Raw genomic sequence first — 22260 nt, 5'->3', positions numbered from 1 at the left:
GAAAAATTCAGCACAATAAATTGTAGTAGTAAGATAAACTTTAATTTATTTATAAAAAAAATGTATTACCATCTATGTCTGATTACACTCTGTTGTTTAAATATTGAGAATTTGAAAGTAGTATTTGTAAAGTATATTACATACAACTATACTGCAGAGCTAACTCATGAATCTTGAAATGATATATTATGCATAAGATTAGTATGAAATTATAATATTTAAAAATTAAAGTAATTAAAGGTTACAGTGGCAACATATTCATAGCATAGAATTCATAGTAGAATTATGTGATTCTATTACTGTTATTCCTTTCCCTTTTATCTGACCTCGTTGAATTACCTCATTTAGAACTACTTAATTTTCACGATAACATTTCTTTTCTTATGACAAAGATTTCGATAAAGACATGTACTTTGTAAAATCGATTCGAGTTGTTCTTCGTAATGACATGCACATATAAAAGCAGAATAAATTCTGCTATGAAAATAGTAGTATTTATTTGTTTCTCTTCGAATAGATGGAATCAAGTTTCCAAAATATTTCTTCTATCTCTGATAATACATTTGCAATTATGGGAGGAAGCAAATTGTTTATCTCGACTGATGAAATTAAAGAGTGAATAATTTACTTAATGGTATATTTCGATCCCACCCAATCGACAGCTGCCATGTCAGAATTATAAATAAGTCCTATGTCTTTCTTCGTGCCTGTTTCACAGTCAAAGGATTAATAAAATTAGTACACTACCGTTTCATTTCTGACAAATCAATTTGTTGTATTATTTCGTACAATTTATTTAAGTAGTTTTCAGATAAAGAAACCTTAGGAGTTGAGTTCTAATTAACGTTCGAGGAATTAGTCTTACACTATCGTTTCAGCGAATTGATATAACGTGCTTTGTATTACATTATCATTTATCTGATAACTATAAGTATCTACCAACGATATTTGCATTCATCATTTATTATTAAAAATAACAATTTTTCTGTGTCTGCAGTTTATTGTCCTCTACTATGCCTCATCATTCTTAAATTCTATATTATTTATCACACATTTTTATTCTTCCTTCGTACGTCACTATGATTACAATTATAACAGGTACGATAATGAAATAATTCTATCTTTCATTTATGATATCTATAAAAAAAAAACTTTATTTTTCATATATACAATTTCTATATCAAAAAAGTTTCAAGAACAATTAAAAAACAGAAGGGAAAAATAATAAAAACCTAGTATAGGTATTTAAAAAAGTTAGTAAAATTTATTGTGCAGATTTAATAATAAATGCGTACATTGAAATATTCACTATTGGATTAAAAATCGTGTGTTTTTATCCCGTTTGATATAATGATCCATCCATTCGATGTTGGTGCCTTTAGTCGTAACCACGTGCCTTGGCTTCCTTGAACATGCCAACCAAGGAGTCCAGGGTTTCCAGGGCGGTGGGAGCAATTTGGTTAGCTGGCAACAGGAAGCCGTAACGGCCAGTGTCGCGCAACTCGTAAGTGAAGGTAACAGGTTTGTGGAAGGTTCCCTTCACCCAGTCCATTGAACTTCCGCTGGCAACATCTGAAAACAAGTACCAAACGTGAAGAAGAATCTCTATAGCATTCCTTGTTGATCGATTCTCAAGACTGATTCAATATTTTTAAAACCGTAGGACCATTTATTTTCACATAATTTTGGAATACTTGTCAGGCAAAAAGTAGACGATAAGTAGGTACTATTAATTGTTGAGAGTAATTTTCAAAGGGCCTAAGTCCCAAAGCACGCTTTTAGATCACCGAGAAGTACGAAAATCATTTTTCTTCAAGCGTTATGAAACTTGTATTTATTTGTAGTCGTGTGATCGTATAAAATAGCTTAAAGAGGAATTTTAATTAACAAAATTTAGAAATTTAGAAAATTTGAAGAGGGAGTCTAGATATAGATAGGGTGTTTTAGAACAATTTATCGTAATATCCTTTTGGTAGCTTTCACTTTATAACTATCACTGATCTAGGAATCAGTAATGATCATAAACAGTTTAATCATTTTTGTTCGTCAGACTATTCTTCGAAGAAACTATTTAACTTAATATCTTGTTATATTCCTCTTTACACTTCACAAGAAATGAATATATGTACTTACAGATCGTTTCAGCGATATTTCCAGTTTTGTATGAGGTTCCATATCGTTTAGCCAAAGCTTGAATTGTCTTCTGACCGATGCTGAGCTGAAACGCAAATTATTTCAATTATTGCAATTATCTTTATATACGTTTATCAGAACGCGGTTGATGAATGAATCAGTGATTACCATTTTTATTTTTAAATGAAAATTGATCGTTCGACGTGATTAACGAGTGTTGCGAAGTCTCGATAATTGTTCAAAATGTCACGAAGAATGATTGATACTATCAACAATGTAGATAAAATCGAATGGACGCAATACGTGCTAGATAAAATGTGAAATTAAACGTGAAATTCTCTGGAACCTAATAATTAATTTTCTATCTATTACGAAATTTGTTTGAAAATATTTTATGGTCTTTAAAGCAATCCTTGTATATCGAATCAGATAATAAGAACGTATAGCTGCACTTTGTCTGATACTTATTCTGAAATCTGTCTAATATTGTACATATTCACTGAACCTGAATTTCTTAATATATTAAATCTTGGTACAATAGAGATATTTTATGGTTAGTGCTAAGAAAAGAAACAGAAAGACATCAATTTGTAATAATAATGGAGATTTTCTATATTTCAGTCAGTTTGTGAAAGCTCCCCCAAGGAAAAATTATACAAAAATTATAACTGTCCTAAAAAAGTGGACAATACAAACTATTATTAAAACTTTATATCCCATTTTCTTTCTTGTAAACTTTAAAATTGTCCTAAGAATCAGTCAATATCGAATGTTCAAACATTGTCATTTGAAGTAACCAAAGAACAAAATAAAATACCAACAACAATAGATAGTATAACAATAACAAATAATTGAATGAAAATTGTCGTGGTTTCACTTACTTCGTCGCTGTAATTTTCCAAGTGATCCTTGGTGTGACCGTATGGGAACATCAGAAGCTGAGAGTAACTGTGGAAGGCAACGTAGGCGGAGAATTTTCCAGAGATCGATCGGAGGTACTCAGAGAAGGATTTCGTTTCAATGTCAGAGAACGCAGAGCTTCCGGCATAAGTTTCAGAGCATGGGCTGCTGCTGGAACCACCGCCTGAAATTGAAGAAAAAAAATATAATATGTTTATTTAGCCTCCACTATCATATACACAAATTTCTACACGAATGAATATCAAATACAATATTAATCGCTAAACGAAGTTTGTCAGATTTCGATTCGAATAGTAGATGACGAATAAAGCCTCTAGTCAGCGATTCATTCGCAACATTCATTTAATTGAACAGTGATTATGATAAGCTTTGATTTGTGCAACGTGAAGCATGATTCGATTGCATACGGTATGTCGAAACATTGGTAATATCTTTGTTAATATCAGGGAATGTTTATTTGGATTGTTGAACAAATAACAAACCGGAATTATGAATTTAAAATTATTCATTAAATAATGAAAAGTATACGTTGAATGCCTTTTTGTGCAAGCCTTTTGTTCAACCGTTGTATATCCTTAATGACAAGCCTATTATTCTTGATTTATATTTTTATACTCTTTTTCGAAGTTGTTTACTCTTATTGTATTGGCAAGCCTGTTATTCGTGATTTATATTTTTGTACTATTTTTCGAAGTTGTTTATTCTTATTGTATTGTATTTCATATATTATAATGTAAATATATATATGTACTGATAATATACACAGCTATGTACATATTGCTAATAATCTCATATGGGGTTTAATAGCTTCAATACAAAAAAAATTAAAGTAAAAAATTCTGTCAATGTCTAGCGACTGAGAAGAGGAGCATTTCGACTTTTCTTCAAGTCAAATGTTAAATTCATCGCTTCTTAATGATTATAAAATATTACTGAAGATGTAGACGTATAAAACTTAAAACTTACTCATCCATTTGTATCCCCAGTTCCTGTTAGGGTCAGATCCGTAACAGAGACTGCCGTATGGTTTGCGTGTCTTTCTCCACATGCGGTTCTGGAACACAAACACTAAGGATCAAGTACACGATCAAACTTAATATTGGTGACAAGTTCAATTAAGTGTCAGATCAAACTCACTCTAAAACCTTAATTCCATCAGGTTTAAGTGTAGGTTTACGAAGATTTCTTATCAGATTTTCATTACTGAAGTAATGCTTTAATAAGTGGAGTCGATTTACTAAAATTATTTAAGAGATTTGTACAAATATGAATTTGAATATACGCTTCCCTTTTCATGTGGATAAAAGTCAGCACACATGGCTGGTAAAAAATATTAGATTTCTGTTAACGTTGTGAAATATGGAATAGATCAAAATGATCGTGCTGTCTTTAAATCTGATTTGAAGACTCCTTTCATAATTTGCTCTAATGCTAAAAGTTCCCCTTCGAGTTTCATTTGAAACTTCTCTCAGATCTCAGATAGTTAATCAAACTCCCAATCTAAATAAGTACCTAGCTCGCTAAAATCCAAAACAGTCAACCAATAATCACATTTTAAGACTCCACTTATAGTTTGCTCTAAAGTTAAAGGCTCCTATTATAATCTTACTTAATGACACCTCTCACAATTTAATCCATAGCTAAGGTCCCTCTTCTATCATGATTTCAAACTTTATTCACACAGTTATTCAAACCTTTTCAAACCTATCTAGACAAGTATCTAGCTGATTCAAGTCCCAAAGAATTCCCAAAAGTCCAATTTGTTCATCAACTCACCTTTTCGTGCGTGTAAACATAGCCATCAGGGTTGACGACGGGGAAGATGTACCAGGTGTGGGACTCAGCGAGCGATCGGACGTCGGCAGCCTTGCTGTTCAGCAATTCGTTCACCATGTAAAGGATCGTGGCAGGTCCGATCCATTCCCTAGCGTGGATTCCAGCCTCGAGGACGACTCCAGGTTTGTTACCACCCAAAGACAGCTTCAGACCTTTGATCTGACGTTTCTCGTACGTCGATCCACCTACGATCACTTCAACCTTGCCAGGGTGAGCCTTGGCCAGACTATCCAAGTAAGAGTAGATCTCATTCAGAGTGTGGTAGTTGTTCAAGTCGAATGCAACGAGGGGTTGCGCTGGTGGCCTTTCGCTGTCGATCAAGGTTTGCACGTCGGGGATGAAGGTCTCGTACTTGACTCCCAAATTGTCCATCATTTCGGTGAAATCATGGGTCTTGTGGGGGGCAACCATCACGTCGGCGAAGCCATTGACTGCGGTTGGCTCCTTCCAGAAGGAGAACTGCGAATTTTCATGACGATTAGAATGTTATTAGCAACTAGGATAAATCTTTAATTTATATTCTTTTTAAATTGAAACAACATTTTCTTCGTTTAATTTTCATGACGATTAGAATGTTATTAGGAACTAGGAGTTATTTTTAATATACATTCTTTTTAGACTGAAACAAAATTTCATTTAATTTTGTTTTGTGTGAATATTACATGTTTTAGGAGTGTGATTCAAATGTCAACAAATATGAATAATTTTATTAATTTTGATCTCTTTCGAAGAACCAAAGTCTATCTTCTTCAAAAAAAGGTTTAAAAATAAGCGAAAAAAATAGAAATGGATAAGCTGTCGAGCTCTTATCGATTATGTTATGATTTTAAATGTTTAAATAAACTCTTTCATATAAATGCAAAGAATGGAAAAATGTAAATTTATTAAAGATATTGATATACGCAAAAAAGGATAAAATATTAAGAATTTGCCAAAATAGTGGTCATGGTTTTGTATAGAAGTAAGTTATACACATACCGAATCGGACAAGGATTCCAGGTCGCGTACAGTTTGGAGTTGCTCCTCTGATTGAGGAGTCACACGGAACACCTTGTAATTGTCATATCTGACTTTTTCGGCTGTCGCCAAAGCGAACAGCGCAACTAGGACTATCTTCCACATGGTACTTCTCCTAAACAAAAATTAACACTTACGATAAAATTACTAGAAATAATACACCATAATTTAATTCAGTTTTCATCTTCTTCGTTTAATTCGTAAATTGTCAAAATTAACGAATCGATGAAGCAGAGATAGGCAAAATTCTCAACTATTTAGAAAATCTCGAATAACGAATAAATGATACATAATTTCTAATCCGTTATGTGTTCAGTAAAAATAATATTCTAAATGATAAAATGAATTTACAGAATTTATATTCAACGAATAAAAATTGATCTAAGATTCGAAAAAAGATTGCAGAGTTTCTATTTGTTAATTATTATTCAAATAGACTTCTGCTATCTCTCTCATCAAACACCACTTAATCTACATTCAGATTATACGATTTTGGAAGTGATTGTAAATCTGAGAACTGCAAGAAACAAGAATAGTTACGAGCAGAGTCGAAGCTGTTAGTTGTTTCAGGTTTCAGTACGATCAGAAAATAGAGTGACGTGTGAGCTTACCCTCCGTGGTCACGAAAGAAAAGTAGGTATGCGATGATCGGTCTTTCCTTCGTTGTATTTAAACGCTTTATCTGCGCACGGCACCAACAATCATTTCTCATGGATCGTTATTCAAAAATCATATCAACGATCAATTAAGAGACGGTCTGAATCTACCTTATCGGGTTTGTTCTGCGCGAATTATCTATCTGATCTTACGCCAGGCCACTCAACGTTCCCTCGTAGTTTCGCAATCAGTTGCAGACGACTTTTAATTCCGGGTTACTCCACTCGGACACTGATCGTTAATATCGCGACAGGGAATAATGTGTGCCGTTTCAATCCCCCTGTGGACCTACAATTTGGTGCATGAAAGGAAAGGAAATTCAGGATGATAGGGTGTGTAGCTAAAAATGATTTTATTCAATTGGTACATTTTATTTTAATTAAATGAATAGTTACGCGTGTAATAATTATTTTCGTGGTGAATTATTCGGTAATGGGAAAGATCTTTGCGTTGATTTAATTTTGTAATGTATTCTTCAATAATTGTAGCTTAGAGGGGATTTTTTTAACTTAATATTTTGAGTAGCAGTTAAGAGTTTAATATTAGCAAAGTGATTGTGGTATGCTTATACACAATTTTTAGATTTCGAAGTCTTACTTACTGTAGTTTGCCTTTGAGATATGGATATTCGTGTATGTATTTCATAAAAATCAGCATCTAGAATAATATATTACTGAGAATCATATCTTTGTCATTAATACGATTTCTTCCATAGCACTCTTCTTATTTTATTTTTATTGTAAACAGATTTAAATTCTTTTCGTCACGAGGATGTCATTCCTTAAAAAAATACACAAAGCATCGGTTTCGCGAAAATTTAATATTCATTAACATCATAGAAATATTTAGTATATAGACGTTTATCATCTACAAAAGAATTAAATTTTGGACAATATAAAGAAGGATAAAGTCGGCAGTAAAATTAGTGTATCAAAAGTCTGTTTGTTTATAAGAAAATCTACTAAATTCCGATTTGCCATATTGATCGACAAATTAGTGATAATAGTTTTGTCAACTTGTCTTTTTTAAAAATTCTTTAAATATCTTCTAAACCTTCGGAATAATTTCCTTTTTGAAGAATAAATAAATAAATAAAATTCACTCGATAAGGTGTTAAACAAATTAAAATAACGAACATTAATCCGATCGTTCGTGTGAACATGCTAGTGTTTTAAGTGTAGGTGAAGAATCAAGATCGCGATTACAAACAACCTTCCCAATTTAGAGTCTACATTTTTGGATGGATATATCAAATCGCGATAAACCAAAAGCCTATAAAAGAAAACACATAGATTATGATCAATCTCTGATTATAAATGTATGTTTGTAATCAAACATGTTCCTAGGACGTAACGCAATGAAAACTTCTTTGGAGTTTATTATAATAAATTTTATCATCGCGAAAGAACAAGTAGTAGTTTCAAAGTTTCAATCGTAAAAGAAATAATGGAGCTTCAGTCAAAAGGTGAAACAATAGTAAGCGTGTTTAGTTTAATAAAAATAGTATGAATTAGTAATTATTTTAAAACAATACGAAATTGTAATATTCGAAACATTAGAAGAATAAAATTCACACTTGATGGGCCATGAATTATTTCAACTATGAAACTTGATTTTATAATACATATCGTAACAATATTTGTATCCACTTAATACTAAACTGAAAAACGTTAATACGATGGTATAAATATTAACACTATTTTCGCACAATTTTGTAAAAATATAAATTAGGAGATTCAAACGTAGTTGACTGCTTAATGTACCTTGGAGTACTGATAAATTGAACTCTGTTTAAAAATAATTATATTTAAATAGTGTTGTCTAAGACGCTCCATAACCGAGCTTTGCAGTTTGCTCGAACATGGCAACCAATGAATCCATCGTTTCCTCTGCAGTCGGTATAATTTGATTTGCCGGCAGAATGAAACCATTTCTTCCTGTATCACGAAGCTCGTAAGTGAATGTTATTGGAGTGTTGTAGGTCCCTCGTACCCAATCCATCGATCCACCGGATGCAACATCTACAAAATTAATAGTATACATATACAATGGAACGGACTGTGCTTACAGATACTTTCATTTCTCATCTCAAAATAAAAATAAAAGGTTACAAAAATATATAATGAAACGCAATGTGACATTAACATTTTACTCTTGCTAAGTTATCTTCTTTTTAATAAATACAATGAGAATGTGGTTACAGAGTAACTTGACGGATAATTATTGTATTTAAATAATAATACACTTATTAAATTGTATTAAATATTTACAAATATTAAACTTTCCTCCTAGACACATTCGAAGTGCTCAACAAAGACACTTATTCATTTATTTATAGCCAATTATCGAAGCCTACACAGTCTTTACAGATTTGAAATATTGGAGTACTGAATCGTTTATGAGTTAATTGTACTCAAACAAAATGATGATACATATTAAACTCCTTTACAAGGAAACGTCTATATATACAAAATAGAATTTTGTAATATAAAATACAAATTTATATACGAATGCTATAGATATATCAAAGTTTATTGAAGTTATTCCAACTGATTAAAAATTCATATCCAATGAAAATATTTTGTTGTTTTATTACTATCATTGCTAATGAAATATTCCTTTCTCTTACCAAATAATATTATTATTATTTAAAAAATTGTATTGGTTTGTTCCTTCGAATTTGCAGCAACTGGATATCGCAACCTTCCTATTGAACGTCGAATCGAATAGCAAACGTTGACCTTCGTTTACGTCAGTCGTTCTATTCGTATGCGAATGATCTACTCACATATAATGTCGACGATGTTTCCAACTCTGTATTTTGTTCCGTATCTTTTCGACAGAGCGTTCGCTGAGTAATTTCCAATTTGAAACAGATCGTTGTAGTTGTAGACCCTTTTGTTGGTGTGGCCGTAAGGGATGAGCAACAATTGACTGTAACTGTGAAATGCTATGTAGGCGAATATCTTTTCGTGGATGCTGTCAATGTATTCTGACATGGTTCTCGTTTCCGTTTCGGAGAATGGCTTATCGCCGGGGTATATCTCGCTGCAAGGAAATGGACTGGTACCACCATCTGGAACGATGATAATTAACAGGTATTTAATAAATTAAGAAAGTCTTTGACGTTATGTGACTAGCTTAAACGAGCATTTCACTGTGAACGCACAAAAAAAGCATATTTTCAATCATTTTTTTCTCGCGAACTATTGCATAAAATTGAATAAATGTTTTTTCTCCTTAAAGGTATGATTAAGAAAAGTAAATAAAAAATTTTTTTTTAGTAAAAAATATTTCGTCATTTATTTACAAAATAATATGCATGTGTGCAAAAAAAAAAGTTATCCGCCGGCGCAGGTGATTTTGGCTCTCCTGGTAATCTGAAATAGAAAATCGAAAAAGTTTATTAAACTATGTCGTCACGCCTATGGTCGGAACCTTCAAGTAGTTGATATTTTGATCTTTACTTAAAATTTCACTTGATTTACGGTACCAAAAAAATGTTTTTCTTCTCTCTTTCACAAGAAACGCTGCCATTTTGTTTATTTTCGATGAAATCAATAAATGGAGGTTCGACCATAGGTGTGACGACATAGTGTAATAAACTTTTTTTGATTTTTTGTTTCAGATTACCAGGAGACCTAAAATCACCTGCGCCAGCGGATAACTTTTTTTTTGCACACATGCATATTATTTTGTAAATAAATGACGAAATATTTTTTACTAAAAAAAAATTTTTTATTCACTTTCCTTAATCATACCTTTAAGGGGAAAAAACATTTATTCAATTTTATGCAATAGTTCGCGAGAAAAAAATGATTGAAAATATGCTTTTTTTGTGCGTTCACAGTGAAATGCTCCCTTAAGTATGCAAATATATTTTGTTTGGTGTGGTCTTAATTTTATTTGGAAAATAACAACTAATAACACAATTTAGTTTGATATGGTGTTCTTCGATCATTTATGTTTGAGCCAGTAATAATAAGTTGTGTGAGTCTCCATAGAATAAAATATTTTAAATAATCAGTATTTCATCGATGTATTATAAAATTCAAATAGAATTCTAGAAGAACAACAAATTGAATGGAATTCAACATTTATATTAGAATCAGAATGGGAGATAATAACGCGAACTTAAAGTTTTCAAGCAGTCAAGTCACTATCAAATGAAATTTTTCTTTCGCACAATGTTTATATGTACCTTAAAATTATGACAAAATGTTTTTAGTTATATATCTATGTGATTAAACTGGCCCTGGACAATATTTAATGAACAGCCAAGTTCTGTTGGCTTTGAAATAATCTGAGTTTATAAATAAAAGTATCAATATTTTCTTATACAGGGTGTAGCAGGACGGGTGGTACAACCCAACAGGGGGTGATACTACATGTAAACATAAGTCGAAAAAAAGGAATAACATTTTTTCGTTTGACGCTTCGTTTTCGAGAAAATCGAGTTTGAAAATTCTATGCAGTACGCGTGGCACTGGACTGTCTCCCCGAGCCATTGTTCGCTACAAGTTCATGACACACTAATAAGGCGAGCAATGATATGTACGCGTCAACAAGGACAGCACTTTGAACAGTTTATTCAATAATGTTATGTAATTATCGTTAGTAATGACAATAAAACTAATAAACATTAACATTTCTTATTTATAATACATATCTAAGCCTACAGGCGGTCCAGCGCCACGCGTACTGCATAGAATTTTCAAACTCGATTTTCGCGAAAACAAAGCGTCAAACGAAAAAATGTTATTCCTTCTTTTCGACTTATATTTACATTTAGTATCACCCACTGTTGGGTTATACCACCCGTCCTGCTACACCCTGTATATAGTATTCTAGAAATTTGTGATTTCCAAAAGAGGCTTTTAGAGAATTTTGTTTCTTAACACCAGTTCCATACCATTTGTGTTTGATTGAAAAGAAAATACTAAGATTTCATTTGGAATACCCTTAATGAACAACGAGCTTGGACTTTGCTGTTTATTTTATACTTATTGATTATATTAATTATTACTCCAATACTAAGTCAGCACCTGCCCAATGGAAGTTCCAGTTTCTGTTGGGATCAGCACCGATGCATCCTCCTCTAGTCGGTCGTCTTGTTTTTCGCCAAAGACGATTCTAAACAAAAAATTGTATCAGCTCTCGCAGAAATTTATCGGACTTTCTAAAAGGTAACGATCAAATAATATAATTTTAATCATTAAAGTGGTATCTGTAGCATGTAACAACCATAATGAAATGAATTAACTGAATATTTTACAATTGGGCTGTCAGTTGAAGTCATATTCCACTTTTGTCGAGAAAAGAGTAAATATTAATTTTAAAAAAATCAAGCTGATTCCAGTATTTGCTATAAAGGAACATCTCATATACCTATATGCAGTTAAAATTTCAAAGCGATATTTTTAAAATAAAATTTAAACTGTCTTTTCTTAAAGATACATACTTCCATAAAATTAAAAAAAAAAAGAAGACTTGATTTTGTTGAATTGAAAAGGTAAAAATCATTCTAAAAATAATTGAAAATGAACATTGAATTTTGAAACGCGCTATTGAAAACAAAGCAACAGAACTTTCTACAGAACCCAGCACTCCATACAATAACACTTCATTCCGTGACTCAGCTTTTATCGAACAGTTTGTCTAAGCAGTTATCGCGATCCACATTGTACCTATCTGTTGAACGCACGACCGTGTGTACTTTAATTTAAAAAAAAAGTCGCAACTGATTGAAATTTCTATACTAATTATAAATAGATAACGAACAGAGACGTTGTCGTCGATAAAACGCTAAGAACAAATCCACAGTTTATCAGCAATCAGTGCTTCAATTAATCACGTTCCTCAGATCGTCATCTCGTCACATTCGCATGCAGTCTTTATCTTTATTTGTATACAAATTAAACAGTCACCGATCCAAGTTCAAACGGGGATTAAACAAGGAAATGCGATATTGAGATTCGTTACGAGATTCAACATTTATCATCCATGTAGATTTCAATACGAATCCGCTTAATTAATTAATACAACCTTTGTTGATAAATTTCGAATCTAAATTAGTGTGATTAAAATAAACATCGGTATATCTCGAATCTAAATCCGATGGATAAAATTGCAAATTGAAACGAGTATCGAAATGTGCAATCTAAATGCCTCGAGGATTCTTTCATCGCGATGAGATTATGTAAGGGTTGTTGATGTCTTTTACCGTTGTGTGCGTGTACTCGTAACCATCCGGATTGAATACGGGGAAGATGTACCAGTCGTAAGACTCAGCCATGTATCTGATGCGTGAATCGTCGCTAAGTATCAATTCATTCAGGATGTAAGTTACGACAGCCGGCGATATCCACTCCCTGGCGTGGATTCCACCTTCGATGAACACGCCAGGATTGCCCTCTTTGTAAGAGAGCTTCACGCCTCTTATGCTTCGTCCTTGGTAGCTGCTACCACCTGTCACTGGTTTCACGATTTCGGGGTGTTGAGTCACCAGAGAATCCAGCCATCGATAGATCTGAAAAGTAAAGACTTATTATCCAAGAATGGCTCGAAGTGCAAATTTTTATATTCGTTCTTATTCTTTATTATTACAATGTTCGATTGCATTCAATTTTTATATTATTTTTATATCATAGTATATACATTTATATACATACTTTCGTATTACGTTAAATCTTACATATAATTCTTTTTTTAAACCAGTTTCGTGGCAATTTTCACGATTGTTTTACAGTCAAAGTACTTAATAGTAATTGTGGTCTATAGATAAATTCATAAACACTTCGTGTGTTATTTGAGTAAGTGTGAAATGGTACACCTTGGAATAGTGATAACATTTTTTTATCACAAATATCAGATGCGATTACGGTTTCGATAACCGAATCTCGTATCGAAAATCTTGGAGAAGAATGCGGTCTCTGTAGTTAAATGTTACTCTATTACAAAACGGTGTCACTTGTAAGATAAATACAAAGTTTGATGTTCAAAGCTTGTGGTTTTGAGATGTATTTTTAAATTGAATATTTGACAGAATATTTAATGTTAAATATTTGTCAGTTGTAGGCTTCCAATTTTCTTTTTCCTTTTGTTTTTGCATAATTACGTTCAACCCGAATAAAAAACTATGAATTGTTTGAAATTTACTAGTGCAATCTTCGCTTAAAAATTCATAATATTTATCAATACGTTGACGTTGGTATGAATTAATAAGGGTGAATTTTGTAACCTAACCAGACTGTAGGTTTAGTATGTAAGTCTGCTAGTGGATCTGTATGATAGTGTAGTAGTATGATAGCATAATAGCATGGTAATATGTTGCCGTGACAACATGAGCATATGACACTAGACAACATGATACTACAGCATTATCATATTAGAGCACTATCACACTATCATATTGTCATATTAATATGCTATCATACTACCAAATTATTATACTGTTATACTGTAATACTATCATACAATTGCATTGACTTGTCATCATACTCTTTACATTTTTTACAATACCTTATCATCATGCTTTACATATAACAGTATAAAATATAATCATAACAATTTTGTAGCATAATAACAAGGCAATATGGTAAAATAAAAATATGCTGGTACAACAATATGGTCATAGGATAGCTCTATAATATTATCGTCTTGCAGTGTTATAGTATGGTATCATAAATCTTGTACGTCAGATCGTATATTTGAATATGATGACATTGTGGATAATATTATAATACATGCATTTCGTTAAGGAGCCATTATCAATTTTTAGTTAAAATAAAATTAATACACTTAATGTTACCAAAAATAATACATACTTTTCAATTAATTAAAAGAAATTAAGTTTGTATACACCGAGTGTATGCTAATTCTTGATAAATGCTGAAAGTAAACGTTGTTTTTAAATAATACTTATGATCTTACTACGTCCAATCGATGATATCCCAGCCAGTCAAAATTGCCACGCACGTTTCTACGAGGATTTTCATCGTCGATATACTTCTGCACGTTCTCCATCATCAATTCAGGTTCAAGTTCCGACGTATTTGCGATTTGCATGAACTCCTGAAGTTTCTCCGGCGATATCATAACATCCGCAGTGTAATTGACCCTTGGTCGTTCCCAGAACGCGTAACCATCGCTGTCTCGCATTGTGTGGAGCAGTTCGAGTTTAGTATCATCCGTGACATGCACCTTGTACAGTCTATACCCATCGTATCGCACTTTATCATCATCGGCACAAGTTATTCCGACGATAACAAGGAAATACAACGAAATCACTTTCATCGTACAGTTTGATTTCATTTAAAAAAAAAATGTAGAGAAGAAACTTGTCAAGAGGTATTATCAGAACTTCTGCAAACTCTTACGACATTTTCCCAGTAATATGATTTTTTGTTATTTAAAAAATTCAACGTTTTTGAATTTATTTTGTAAGTCTCTCTAGTTCTCAATTATGTACCTGTACTTTGCAATTTTTTCTAGGTTTTGCAATTCACTGTTCGCAACTTTTGATTACTCGCGACTACTTTATCGTCACTCTCCGATCTCTACTCATTTATCATTATTACTTTGTTTTTATTGTGAATTAGAGAATAATAGGTACGACGAAAAACAATTTCAGTTGAATCTCGATGAGATTTTCTAATAAAATCCACCGTCCAGCGAGGGCGATGTTTTTCCACTGGGAGAGTTCAGCTTTCACACAAATGGATCAAACCGGAAATCTACCCGTACCGGTTCTAACTTTGGCCAAACCGACCTTGCTTCCTCGAGATGCGATACTGGTATGCGCGTTTCAGGTGAATCCTCCCGTGTCTTTATATACGCGAAGCGACAGCAGGAGGTAAATATATCCTGTACGTGAGATAAGTTGTAAACAAAAAAAATACGGGTAAACACATTTGAATGCAAGATGGGCCACAGGAATTCTTGCGAGGTTGCAGGCAAGCGAAGCCTCCTGATGGTGAAAGACCTCGGAGGTACCGTTTAGAAATATCGATAAACCGAGGTTGTCGACATCCACCTTATCGAGAACCCCGACTTTCGCGGAGGACAGTGCTCCAAATTAATTTAATATATTAATTTTAGCCGTGGATTTACTCGTTTCATTTCAAATATTAATTTAATGAATTCATTTTAAACGTGAATTTAAGAAATCAATTTCAAGTATTGATTTAATAAAGTAATTCACAATATCTATTTGATAAATTAATTTTCGATAATAGTTTAACAAAATCATTTCAAATGTGATTTTGACAAATTAGATTTAAAAGGAAAATCTAATCAATTAATTTAACACATTTATTTAAAATATTAATTTGACAAAGCACATGCACACGTGAATTTCATTAATTTATTTATTTAAATATTAATTTGGTAAAGCATATGTACACGTGAATGTCATTACTTGATTCATTCAAAATATTAATTAATAATTTAATTCCAAACGTGAATATAATAAATTGTTTTAAATGTAAATTTAATAAATTCACTTTTTATTTTAATTACAGCAATATTTCTATCTCCATATCTAATTGTTATTAACATTATTTTATTAGAAGAATTGTATGTACCGATATTTACAATGAATTTATTAAATGGATTGAGTGTACTAATATTTACAATGAATTTATTAAGTGAATTAAATGTACTTATATTTAGAATTAATTAATTAAATAAAATAAATTAAAATAAATTCATAATCAATTTCCTTACTACAGTGACTTTCTTGTCTAACTGTTAACGATTAATGATCGAAACGTTTCTAGTAAACTATTCTTATTTGTACCCACACTTATCAATATCGTTTTATATCTGTTGTTTGTTTATTGCCTCCTGTTCATATCTCCCTGGTTCCCAGTGATTCAGTTGATTCTCTAAATCATATTGTTTACGCGAAGATCGTTAAATGCGCGCGTTAACGCGATTGATGAATAAACAATGCGTGAAGTTACATGACTCCGCAAAGACTGCAAGTGCAACGAGCCATAATTAAAGCCTAACGGAAGAACACACAAGAAGACGATGAAATCAGATAATCACGAGCCCCGACCATTAATTGGCGTACTAATGAAGGAGTGAAAAAAACGATTTTCTCGTTAGATCCCGTATTCTTTTTTGCATACCGCGATTATGTTAAATGGGACAGTGAACATTGTTAAGCGTCGTCCTTCGCTTCTTTTGTTAGATGGAGGCATTATCGAATAGACACAGTCGTGCTTACGTGGAATTAATACCAATTTACAGCGATATCAACACAACTTTCTGGTTGTAGAACTGTCGTTATCTTTGTCCGCTTGTATTATGTTTAGCAATTTATTCAAACACTTCCATTACCGTGTTTCTATTACTAATTACTGTAATGCTAATTTCTCAGTTTGATATAACACTTGTTATCTTTATCTGTTTGTACTATGTTCAGCAATTTTTTCAAACAGTTCTGCTACTACGTTTCATATTGCTTATTTCTTTAATTGATATAATAACTGGTCTATACGAATACACACACAGCTTCAATGTTTAAAGTATGACGTCTAGGTCGAGACTGACCTATTAATGTACTAATCGTCACGACGTGGGTTCGTCGCACCGAAATTATTTTGCATATCGCATATGTTTCGCATATCTTAGTTAAAATGTATATGGATTATGGTTCATTCCACGCGAAATCGGAGACGACATTTCTGAAGAAATTTGGATACCTTGTAGTCTTTAGTGATGTTCGAAAGTGCCTCGAAGGATTTTTTAAAAATTATGAAGATTACTATAACTCTATATTACATACAGGGTGTGCTAAAGTGCAGTATCAGTACTTGTTTTAACTGTTTCAACTATACAGCCATAGTTATTACACTCAAGCTTTCTTCTTAACCTCTTCAGGGATGATTTCTTTATTATCAAATTTTTGTTGTTTTTATTATTGACAGTAATTAAGAATTCAATTTCGCACAAAATGTAAGTACATTACAAATAACATAATTTTGTAATGCAAAAGAAAACGAAATTTCAGAAAATACGTATGTTGTAGTTTGATCTGTAGTTTAAATACACAACTTGTCGTGCAAATTAACTACCATTTTACAATAAAAATCTATTAATGTTAACCCTTGGCACTCAAGGCCTTTTTCGCTTGCGCAAACCAGCAACTCCAGATGATTTCTGCAAAATTCGACAAACACTTTACAAGTACTTTAAAAACATTTATAAACAAACAAACGTATACAAATAATAAGATTTCACCAGTTTATTCATTTATATGTCGAAACAACAAACTTTGATAAATATTACACTCTGTAATTAGTTTTGGTGTGATATTTTGGGAAACAATATCCAAGATGCATCCTAGGTTTGTCTGGAGGCGTACCACAGTAATACGAAATTTCCCGCCTACCTCCAGGCGTGTTACGGTCAGGACAAACCTTTCAGTCTCTTTTTGGCCCTTTTAGTATTTCGTGAAGTTTCCCGTTTAGTCGGATTTCATCGGAATGCGACGTAGACGCTTGCTCTCGTTGCTGGCGATATAATCCTCTCAATTGTTCGACAAGTGTTTTCAGAAATCGCAAATGGCTCAATGGCTTTTTCCCTTTTTTGGTCTTTTTTAGTTTATACAAAATGTATGAATCGATCAGGGAAATTTCCATGCCCCCCAAAAAAAGCTTACGCCATCATTTAAGACTTCAAATCACTCGGGCGCCGCAGCAGCGCCGCTCGAGTTGTCACTTCAAATCGGCGCCGCTCGAGTGCAAAGGGTTAATACGTAATTTATACAAATGAATTTTTCTGGAAACCAATTATATTTCTGCTAATCTAAATCTAATCTCACTTTATACTTTACACTTTACACTTTGCACTTTTTATATCTAAAGATCTTATTACAAGTTCGCAGCCATTAACTCGATATTACTCGCGACAAAGGATTGTTCGTCACGAATAATACCGATTACCAGGTCTCACCACGTGGAGGTTGCTGCGACGAAGACCCGAAGATAGAAGGAATCAAACTTCCTTCGATCTCCCTCTACATAGAGTATACATACGTAGATCCATACACTACATAGAGTCGACGAGCTTAATACTAAGTACGAAACGATGAAAATCAAAGGAAATCAAAATTCCCTTCGATTTACAAAGTCTAAGTCTGACTGCCAAATAATTATTTGAACTAAGAGGGTGAAGCTACATTGAGATCGCGACGCGACGTGACCATGAAACTGGACTTACTGAGTCAGTCCCGTTTCCTCTTGTTGGATTTGGACTCGAGAGGAAGACGACCGACACCTCCAAACCAATTCTCCACACCCTGCACCCATCTGGGAACCATGATAGAACTCGACTTGCACCCGTCTCACTGCGCTTTGGACTTACTGCACTGCGCTGGAAGCCTGGGACTACACCAGACGGGATACAGGGAGTAGAGAACTGATCCGGAGATGCCGATTGTCTTCCTCTCGAATACAGATCCACCAGGAGGACGGCAACCGACCTTACTCTTCAGTTACACAGTTGGTCACTTCACTTATGACATGAAGTAATAGTGACCGAAGTGAAGAACGGAGTTGCGAGTCCAATATGGACCTACGAACAAACAAAATTGTTGAACAAATGATTAATAATTATTTGCCAGAGGACAGACACTCGTACACGCATGCCTTAAAACTAACTAAACCAAACTAAGATACCCACAACCAATACCAAGCTACGATAACTAAGGGAAGCTACACAAGCAAAAATAGGAGGGACGCGAAACGCGGACGCGCGATCGCGAGATCCATACCGACCGAAGGATCGTCGAACAATAAGCTCTCACCTCTCTAATACTTGTGTCGGTCGAGGGTCGTGGCTCGCTTGTGCGTCTCGAAGTAGAGAAGGAGAAGGGCGAACAACAACCCCGTGACGCTTAATTCGAAAGCTCGTTGAATCCATCGAGAAAATAATTCGTGAAACATTAATGTTCCGTCTACAACGCGATTAGAATACTCGAATCCGCGGAGTTGTAAGGCCCATTACTATGAGTAGTACGTCGAAGACTCGTTACATTATTTGTGAGGGTTTTGAAGATACTCGCAGAAGAGCGTGTGAGATACTGACTTTCGTGATCGACCTCAGGAACCTCCTTAGCGAGAGGGTGGACTTCCCCTTCCTTTCGCTATTTCCCAAAACACACCCATTGTTCCGTCGAGCCCTAGCGGATTCGGCGGAAAACCAATCGAATTAATTCGCATATATCAGCGATTAACGCGACATCTCCAAAACGGATGAAAGAACGCGTACCTCCCTACATTCGATCGCCACGCCATGCGGCGCGAACACCTAATCGACCAATGAAGCAACATCGCTTCTTTTGTTCGATGCTACGAGCCTCGCGGCTTCCCTTACGTTTTTCGAACACTTGGCTCTCGCCGGCTCCCGCGAACACACGTGTTCCGTCGACGCATTCAGTGTAATTATACCTTGCTATCCAGCGAGTTTGTGTGTTCAATAGACTCAAGGATCGTGTTATTTCTTCGATTCAACAACGCCCGATCCGTTAATTGCTTTATTTCGCTATCGAAACCCTACGCGACACGGATACGACCTCGTGTGCGCGATCCCGTACCACTACGTGGCGACGCCATTTCGACGGATTTTGTCCACATTCTTAGCTTCCCTTCAAACCTAACGATCATCTCTTGACCTTCTTCAGGGATTCTCATGCCAACGAGCCACGCTCAGGCATAATTCACTTTCTATGTTGGCATCTGCCCATAGAATTCCGTTCTTCGCATCCACGCGAATCCATATCGTTTGCATCCAGCAACTCATCGCGTTCACTCGAACTATTTCGACGTGTTACCGCAATATTTCGTTTCTACAGCACATTCAAGGTGATCGATTCACCAATGCTGCGTGATAACGCACACAACAATCGCATCGTAGACTTCTCATCTCCTTCCCCGTTCGGGATTCGAGCCCACCACGCCTACGTCTAATCTCACACAAAGCCGATCGGCCGATCGCTCTGCAGGACGTTCCCAGCAACATCCTGACCGTTCTAAACAAGATCGCATCGTCGATCAACACTTGCGACGATCCAGCTCGCCTTGCATCATCAATGCTCGGTCTCTCCGACACAGCGAGAACCACCGACCCCTGCGTCGCCCACACTACACACATAGGTTCACTGCAGTTCCATCTCTGACTCGTTTCTGTTCTGAGTGCGATATTGTATGTGATTTGTACCGAATGACTTGATGTATAATTCATCAAGGGGTTTTTTACCGAAAGGTTTTCCCCTTAAATGAGCCATTAAATTTCTTCGTTGGTGGCTCAATTGAGCTGATGTTTATTACTCTGTCTAACTCCTACCCATCCTTTCATTTCTTGTTGGAATAACTCGCAATAATACGCCCCGTGATTCCGCGTTGGAAGTGATTATATTTTTTCTTTCATAAATTTCTTGCAATGAGACTTCATGCAATGCGTTCCGCGTACTTTTGAAACCTTAAAGGATTCAAACTGATCTCCCATTTTCTATTATTTCAAGTCATTCACTATAGAAATTAGCTTTGTAAAAAGAAGTAAGATCCCTATAAAAAACTTCAAAAAACTAAAAAAATTACGCCAAGTACATGAAAAAGTGGAGGACTTAAAGAGTAATCATAGAAAAATAGTAGGTCCCCTTAAAAAAATTCAAGAAAGTAGAAAAAGAAGTGAAATCGAAATGAGCTGCCAGTACATAAAGGTGCTTTCCAGCAAAGTGCAAAGGCGACACTGTATAACACAATGAAAAATTCGGTGCTTTCCAACTATGCGCAGCTAAAATGCTGTGTTCAACAGTGCAGACGTTCAAACCCTAATGACAACTCATGTAAACTGACTGCTCCGCACTTTGGCGGTGAAATGAAGAAGCTAAATAGTGTATCAACCACAAACTGAGACTGTTTAGACATTTGCCTAGATGTCCGTGCCCTAGAAGTCAAATGCTTGGCGTGGCCAGGCAAAGCATTCTCAGATCATCAATACCCATACTTTCTCTTTCGCAGACTTTCACATAATTTGTCAATTTAAAACTTTGACAATATGAGTACATTTTCATTTTATTGTGTTAATATCACAGCAAAATCATATTCCTCATCATTGTTTAAATAATAAGTCTTGTTACACTCGCTTTATTCGATTGTTTGTTACCTTCCTGTAAATAATTCATGCACTTTGCCATACTCGGAATTAAATATAGACTATTAGCAGCATTCAAGAACCAATCCTGTTACAATCCTCATTGGTAATAAATAGTTATAAACAATTATTATGCAAGATTTACGGTCACATCGTTACCACTCGATTTATGCGACGATTTATTAACTTTCTGAAAACAATTTTTAAACTTTATCACACATAGAATAAAGTATAGACTAACAGTTTGTTAACTTTCAGGATAAAGTATTTTGGGATAAAGTATACATGAGTGACAACATTCATGGACTGGTTTTGTTACGATTTTGATTGCAGTTAAACAGTTATCAACATTATTCGAAGTCGGTACAGCGCAAACTACAAATTTCGATACCAGTGGCGTTATCTCTTGGCTAATTCTTGAAACTCACTTGCCGCTAGTAGAAGCGCAAATTAATCCAGAAAGTTAAAAACCGACTGAATAAAGCGAGTATTAACGATGTCGTAACCGTAAACCTTGTACAAAAATTGATG

At 34.3% G+C, this 22260-nt stretch overlaps 2 protein-coding genes and 1 long non-coding RNA gene across 3 annotated transcripts; 1 reads left to right on the top strand and 2 right to left on the bottom strand.

Moving 5' to 3' along the window:
• Positions 1-1238: 1238 nt before the first annotated feature.
• LOC128895089 (zinc carboxypeptidase-like) lies at positions 1239-6672 on the bottom strand. Its single transcript, XM_054157360.1, has 7 exons — positions 6519-6672; positions 5869-6022; positions 4831-5349; positions 4021-4108; positions 3015-3217; positions 2134-2218; positions 1239-1572 (listed from the first exon to the last, which is right to left on the bottom strand). The coding sequence occupies exons 1-7, from the start codon at positions 6617-6619 to the stop codon at positions 1379-1381; spliced, it is 1344 nt and encodes a 447-aa protein (XP_054013335.1). The 5' UTR covers positions 6620-6672; the 3' UTR covers positions 1239-1378.
• Positions 6673-6787: 115 nt separating this feature from the next.
• LOC128895118 (uncharacterized) lies at positions 6788-10383 on the top strand. Its single transcript, XR_008461717.1, has 3 exons — positions 6788-6896; positions 9441-9662; positions 10193-10383. It is a non-coding gene; the product is annotated as an uncharacterized LOC128895118 (long non-coding RNA).
• LOC128895091 (zinc carboxypeptidase-like) lies at positions 7069-16132 on the bottom strand. Its single transcript, XM_054157362.1, has 5 exons — positions 14497-16132; positions 12788-13093; positions 11610-11697; positions 9353-9640; positions 7069-8585 (listed from the first exon to the last, which is right to left on the bottom strand). Exons 1-5 carry the CDS (start codon positions 14875-14877, stop codon positions 8386-8388), a joined length of 1263 nt encoding a protein of 420 aa, XP_054013337.1. The 5' UTR covers positions 14878-16132; the 3' UTR covers positions 7069-8385.
• Positions 16133-22260: the final 6128 nt, after the last annotated feature.

Source organism: Hylaeus anthracinus, unplaced genomic scaffold, assembly GCF_026225885.1.
Source record: "Hylaeus anthracinus isolate JK02 unplaced genomic scaffold, UHH_iyHylAnth1.0_haploid 4, whole genome shotgun sequence".
NCBI lineage: Eukaryota > Metazoa > Arthropoda > Insecta > Hymenoptera > Colletidae > Hylaeus > Hylaeus anthracinus.
The sequence above is the reverse complement of the archived record's forward strand: the minus strand, read 5'-3'. Positions and strand labels throughout refer to the sequence as shown.